This window comes from Phallusia mammillata, chromosome 4 (genome assembly GCF_965637545.1).
Source record: "Phallusia mammillata chromosome 4, kaPhaMamm4.hap1.1, whole genome shotgun sequence".
In the NCBI taxonomy this organism is placed as follows: domain Eukaryota; kingdom Metazoa; phylum Chordata; class Ascidiacea; order Phlebobranchia; family Ascidiidae; genus Phallusia; species Phallusia mammillata.
This window is the reverse complement of record NC_137255.1, coordinates 9,006,919-9,013,840: the sequence shown is the minus strand read 5'-3', so window position 1 is coordinate 9,013,840 and position 6,922 is coordinate 9,006,919. Positions and strand designations below refer to the sequence as shown.

The following is a 6,922-nucleotide window of genomic DNA, read 5'->3' as shown; positions in this document are numbered from 1 at the left end:
CAAGATACATTTAGCTTGGACAGCGACTGCTCGAAAAAACTCTAAGGGATCGCTATAGAATAACTATAAACAGGATTAGGGAGTGATGATTAACTAATTGCTATGCAGTGATTTTAACAAAAGAAATATGTAATGAGTCTAATTGCTACAGTAATTAGCAGATCTCCACAAGCGTTAGTGCCTTAGGCCAGTTTTACCAAGTCAATAACTTATTTGGTGTTTGATCACTTTCAAAGATGAGAATATATAATAGATCATACCGCAACTTTCTTTTATCACTGCGCAGCTATTTCGGGGTAGGTGAATTCAATTGTGTCGGTATGTTTTTTTTCGCCAGGTCAAATTGTTGTGGTGGGTTTTATATGTTTAATGGTGGCTAATGAGTCTCAAGGTTGCAACCGCGTCACTACAAATTAAAGAGGTGTACCACCATCCTTAACCTCCCAAGATCCTGGGCTTGTCAGGACATAGTCCTGGAAACTCCACACAGGTGTCTTGCACTTCGGTTCGTTAGCATTATACTTCTGAAAAGCACAAGAAGGCAAACAGAAAGAACAGAGAAGAGAGATCGAAATGAACGAGTGCAGTTTTATATATATATCCCGGATACAGGCGTTAAACCGTACACATGTGCGCCTGCGATTGACTCTTGCACAATTCCCACACAAAGCAGCATCCAATCACAGCACAGGACAAAACATACGGTTAAAGCACATAAACACCAGATCACAAACACGAATCTGCATCCTAATTAAATGTGACAGGAAATATTACAAAGTCCGAACATGATTGTCAATACAGTTGGATTTGGTGCTACACATTTTAACTTCCTCGCAAGCTTTGAGCTAGCGAGTCAAAAACGAGCTATATTTGGTAAAAAACTATTGCAAAGTTTGCACAAATTATGTCGCAATCGCTGCAAAATTGTTTTAACTATACAGGACATTTGCCTTCTAAGATGTTTAAAATAAAGATTTGGTGTATAAAACTGTTTGGTGTTTTAATAATTTTCTCGTTGGCTGTATTTGTTTACTGGAATTACACCAATTCTCTGTTTGTTTCCTTAAAATCCATTCCAATAGTTTCATCCTCCAGTCATCTGGTAACAAACTATGAACCAAGATACGATGAAAGTAACAAAAGCTCTTCTCCCAAATACAAAAGCAGTGAAAACAACTCTTTCAATTCGTATGAAAATGAACAATTTGGGACAAGATATTGGAGGACCTACTACCCGGAGATATCTTCTTACCTGTCAGCAATTGAAAGTGGGAGCATCCAGTGGCCAGTACCTGTTCCACAAACAACATCAGCCAAATTTTCTAACGTTCAAATTCAACCTGCTGGTTCCGTTAAAGAGGCCAAAATAGGGGATCTTCTGCGAGCAGTTATTCAGACAAAAAATGGACTCGACCATGACAAAACACACGGAGGGGACTATTTTCATGTAAGGTATGTAAACAGTATTAACTGCCAGTTCGATGGTGTTTGAAGTTCGTACGTTGCAGTTTTTGTATTACTAACGTACTTCGGTGCCGCTCCTTTTACAAGCCACTTACATAGAACACGTCTTTTATACACATAACTCATTACGAACATATTTTACGTACCATATGCTCTAGTTTACCAAATGGGTTTTAACTTTTACTTTCAACATACTTAAATTAGTTGTTTAAAAAAATATAGGACGATATTGTCCTTACATTTGTATATCGTTCTAGCCGTCAGTTTTCACTCCCTGACCTAGGGCAAAATGTCCCATGTTAGGGGGAATGTAGAAAGCCTTTTAAAGAAGGGGAAGTATAATATTCACGGTCTTAACATTACTGTGTAGTTATATGTATATTTTGTCAAAAACAAACTTTGCAATCACTTCGTTTATATTTGAACCAGGTAGTCAGACAGTTTAACAACCACCAGATTTGAATTTAAATTAAGGTACCTGAAGGTATATAGGCCCGGAAGGTAATAAGGCCCACTGCTCATATTTTTTTATGTGCCAGAAAAAATGCTTCCGTTTTGATGTAATTTTAAAATATATATGTACTTAAAATGATTTACAAAGTTTTGGACCTGCAAGTTATATGTAATTGTTATCATGACCAATCCAAATTGAGAAGTGTTTATTTTCAACTTTTTATTATTTTTTGTTAAAATTGGTAGCAAAAATGAAAAGGTTGTGTTGTCGAAATGAAAACTTATTAAGATATATTAGTAATGGGGTCATTTTAGTTTAATTGGAGCATTATCCGTTCTGGAAAAAAGAATTACTTCAAATAAATTTTATTACGGTTTTGTTTGTCAGCCATTGCTTGCAATAAGGCCCAACGATAATTTGTCATTTTCTCAAGTGTCTTTTATACTAAAGGCGACTGATATGCACAAAATTTGCTTTTATGCTTTCTTAGGGAGATAAAAAGTCCGAATAAGATGTTTGTGGAAGTAATCTTTCATTTAGTATTTTTGGATATCAAATGTCAAGGGGTCGTTTATTCTGTTTTTAAGTACCTTCAGATTAACAGTTATATGTCTTAGTTAACAGTATATGTGTAATATGAGTTAATAACGTTGCTTGTTTAAACTTTTATTTGACCGAAGCAAAGTATAAATGAGTCTGATTGGTTTCTAGACTCTTTTTAAAAACATGAAAATGTTGGGCTTTATTAACAGCATAGGTTTGTATTAAGGCCCAAGTTTTAATTTTTTTTAAACTGTTATCCTACAAAATCAAAACATGCAAACGTCCTCAAAATCTAATGGATGTTTAATATCAACCTCTGCAACAATCATGCCGAATTTGGCCTGGAACGGTTGAATGGTTTTTCAGTTATACGCAATAGTTTTTTAATGGGCCTTGTTAGCTGCAGGTACCTTAATTGTAAACAAACAACAGTTAAGAATTGATGGAAAGTGAAAACTACCACGTAAAAAAAATGGTATACCAACACCGATGTGCAACTAATTTCACTAAACGACATGTCTTTTATGTAGATTGATTGGCGTCGATAAAGATGGAAAACCCAATGAAAAAAATGCTTTATCGCCCGATGTACAAGACTTCGGTAATGGAACGTACAGCTTCATCGCGCCGCTACTGTGGGAAGGAGAGACGCGGCTGATCGTCGAACTTGTGCATCCAAGCGAAGCGGTTGCGATGCTGATAACTAAAACCAATGGTTTTGTTGGCCGAGGTGTGTTGTTCACTGGAACCTATTTAAACGGCGATAAGCAACTATGCAACGTCGGTTTAGCAATCAGGTTGGTATATTCAATCAAAATGTAAACCATACACCATGCCTGTTCAAGGCGTCATACCGAATCAAACCATCACACTCCCTGTAAGCATTTGCGTCTTACAAAGTGGGCAATACTGCTTGTGATTCGACAGTCTCACTGACCCTGTGTAGTTCTGTTGGTAGAGCGCGAGTCCCGGAAATGCTTCTGTCGTTGGTTCATGATTGAACATGACGTCTTCAGCGTGTCTGGCGTACTATGATTTATAGAGAGAGTGTCGTGATCGCTGGTCCAAAGTTGTCGGGCCAGGTTAAGGTTCGAGCCGGGCTTCGAACTTGCTCTTTCGGCTTCGGGCAGGGCTCAGGTCGAATTTCCAGAAAAATGCGCCGGTCTACATGAAAGGTTTAGGACAAATCCTAACAGTGTGTATGTATGCTCGTAGTTACATACACACAAATTGGAGCAGTTTTTTGACTGATTCTGATACACAGATATTGCTGCTTTATTTTACAATGAAAAGCTTTATTACTATTATTGTTTCTTAAAATACACCTCAATCAGTATTTATTTGCGGTAAAGTTCCTGCTATTGAAGAACATATCCTGTGTGAAACACATTTTATTTTCAAAAGTCATTATGTCTTTGTTTTATACCTAGGCATTTCTTTTACAGGTTATTTGTGTATTTAGGCTACTTACACTACATGTCGATAAATATTGACACATTGTTATTTTTTATAATAAATATTGACACATTGTTATTTTTTCAGAGACCCTCTTAATCCACCATGCAATTTTTCACGTCCCAACAAAGGCATCACGTGGTTCTGCGATCGACCGCGCGACAACAAATGCACTGCTTTGAAATGGATAGCTGCTTCCAATACACAAGAAGAAAGCTTTTTGTTGGGCAATCAACCACTATTTACCACAAATGTCAACTGGAAAGCAGAAATAAATGGCTCTGGCTTAACGTTCAAAGTTGCCAAGTCAAATTTTGCAACAAATATGTTTGACAAATTGCCACCATGCAACCGTTTATCTGGTGTTAGTGAATATGCCAACGATCCTCGGTGGGGGAAAAATGTTGGACTGCATCTTGATGGTCGCTGGAGGTCGCTACAGTGCAACAATGTTGACACTCATAAGTTGGAACGAGCAAACAAATGCTTTAAAAACAAGATTATGTATTTAATTGGAGACTCAACTCTTCGCCAATGGTTTTTGGGTCTAACCAAAATTCTTAGGCTTAAAGAAAATGATAATGGCGACGAAACAGTGTGGCAACGCCCTCGTCATTCACGTAGCGAGTCGTTAAATTTCACTGTTCACTACTTTGGCCACGGGTCGCCATTACACGGTTTAGGTCCACCATCAAGTCGCCCTTACGTGGTGGATACTTTATCTGACATAAAACCCACAGACAACGGTAAACACCTTTACATTGTCATTAACCTGGCCTTGCATTTTAGTCTATTTGATACTGTAGTGTACATTAAGCGACTGGACTCCATCAGAGATTCGATCAAAGACCTTCTTCAAGTTTCACCTGAAGCCACTGTGATGATACGTGGCTGTATACGTTACAAAATGACAAAAATCCCGGTGCCTAGCGAGTGGCTGAGCTTTCGTCTTTGCAAAATACTTCGCAAAACCTTTCGTCAACTTCCTAATGTAGGATTTCTTGATACTTGGCCAATAACTGGTGCGCACCCGAGTTGGGATACACACCCAGATGATACTTCAGTGGCACAACATGTTGCGCTGTTTATGTCCTATGTTTGTCAAGTTTAACTGCAATGGTGAAACTCTGTGCTTGCTTCAGACAACTGTTGAAAAATTTGTAAGTATTTACAAGGGCAAATACATTTTTCACTGGGGTGTACAATTTGTGAGTAAACGTTAAAAGGGTTTACCATTTCAAAAAAGGTTGACAAGCACTAATGTAAAGCGACAGTAGAAGAACCCTGCGTAAACGAAAACATCCTAGGAAACTTGACTAAACCCAACTGCACGTACAGTACAACTGTTACAAATGACATATTAGGTCATTGCAGTTAAGGTTGCATCACTAACAGTAATTTACATTTAGAAGTCACTAGTCACATTTAGTGAAGACATATATACAAAATGACTTACCAATAATCGTCAACACGACAATAAACGCCTTTTCTATGTAACCGAAGCAGCAGCCTTCTCCACAGATGTGAGCAACGAAAATAAGTAAACTACATTGCGTTACCACACACAAAACTGGCAGTTGATTATTACATCAAAAACTTGCAGTTGTAATGGCGAGTAAAAGCGGGAATCAATAGAAATCAACAATTACTGGCAAATAAGATGTAACACGATGTCTTTCATTTTACGCAATACCCAGACCTTCTTATAAATTGTTGCTTTATTTCGCCATTGCAGGTATTCAATCAATAATAACAAAACAGGTAACTTAAACATGTGTTACAAGCGTGAAAACAAAAGTGGTGTAGCTGGAGCCCCATTTGGATAATTTTAGAAGCTGACCCTTTATATTTGCTTTTGGAAATATTGTAAAGCAGCAAAAAAAGAAACCAATGCGCAACTATTTTTTTGCTGTAAATACAGTTGAACAATAATCATCGAACATATAATAGAATGACATAAAACGTGTGGAAGTACGGCAATGTGCAAACCGACCATAGGGCAACCAAGTTTGCTTTTCTGGGAGCAATAACTGGACGCATACCAGATAAAATATGATAAATACTCTTTTGCCTGCTGTAATATGTATGGTATAAGCCTGAGTTTTTGTTGTCTTATTATGCGGAAATGATGTGTAACAATAATTAAGCAAGCACTCATCATCATCATCATCATCATTTTATTTTCAGTTGCGTACGCGGTTATTGCATGCAAATAAAATATAATAGGCAAGCAACTGGTGGATGGCGAAGGGACCATATAGGTCATCGAGTCGCAGGGACACATAGAGCAAAACTGAAATGTTAAACGATGGTGATTTTATTGTAAGCAATTCATTTCGAAACAAAAACCTTTATTAATGTGTCGAATTAAATGATTTGGACTGCTATAAATGACATAAGCAGAGAGTAAAGACAGAAATATAGAGACGCCACTTTGCAGAAATAAACTTTTGTTAAAATCTTAAAACTGGTGAAACAAACTTAGGAAAAAAATTACAAGTATCAGTCATTAAAGTTCTAATTTACCCAACGCCTTCCTAAGATCAAAATACTCTTCGTTGTACTTTGTAAATAAAAGTTAAGCATGTGAAATAATGTTGATCTCAAACTATGCGCTTTTTATTCTTTTAGAAACAAGTACTGGATGTGAACCACTAAAATCAGAAACAACTTCATCATGTCTTGTTTCTTTTATAACATCCAGAGTGACTTGTAAAATGTCGCTTTGTTTCGCAATTGCAGGTAAAGCGTGATAAATTTATTTTGTCAGCTATGACGCGTATGGTGAGCCCCAATCACACGAGGAGATTGCTTTTGTTGGTTTTATGTAATTATGCGGAAATGATGTGTAAAGTTTTATTAATTGCTCAAACGGTCATCGCAGGGACACACAGTGCAAAATATAAATGTTAAAAGATGGTTACTTTATTGTAAGTAATTCATTTTGAAATAAAACCTTTAGTCATGTGTTGTATTATATTATTTGGACTTCTCTAAATGACACAC

At 37.0% G+C, this 6,922-nt stretch overlaps 1 protein-coding gene across 2 annotated transcripts; it reads left to right on the top strand.

Annotated features, from left to right (window-relative positions):
* The first annotated feature begins 209 nt into the window (after positions 1–209).
* On the top strand, positions 210–6,150 carry LOC145222524 (NXPE family member 3-like). 2 transcript variants are annotated; one of them, XM_080088662.1, is made up of 3 exons: positions 210–1,452; positions 2,992–3,258; positions 4,004–6,150. In XM_080088662.1, exons 1-3 carry the CDS (start codon positions 905–907, stop codon positions 5,025–5,027), a joined length of 1,839 nt encoding a protein of 612 aa, XP_079944788.1. In that variant the 5' UTR covers positions 210–904; the 3' UTR covers positions 5,028–6,150. The 2 variants fall into 2 exon arrangements, with proteins under 2 accessions (XP_079944788.1, XP_079944789.1); XM_080088663.1 differs by having other exon boundaries at positions 1,335–1,447.
* The last annotated feature ends 772 nt before the right edge of the window (positions 6,151–6,922 follow it).

Coding starts and splice junctions, on each gene's coding strand:
- LOC145222524 (XM_080088662.1), top strand. CDS start 905: ATGTCGCAATCGCTGCAAAATTGTTTTAACTATACAGGACATTTGCCT. Junction 1,453..2,991: donor GGGGACTATTTTCATGTAAG/GTATGTAAACAG, acceptor TCTTTTATGTAG/ATTGATTGGCGTCGATAAAG. Junction 3,259..4,003: donor AACGTCGGTTTAGCAATCAG/GTTGGTATATTC, acceptor TTATTTTTTCAG/AGACCCTCTTAATCCACCAT.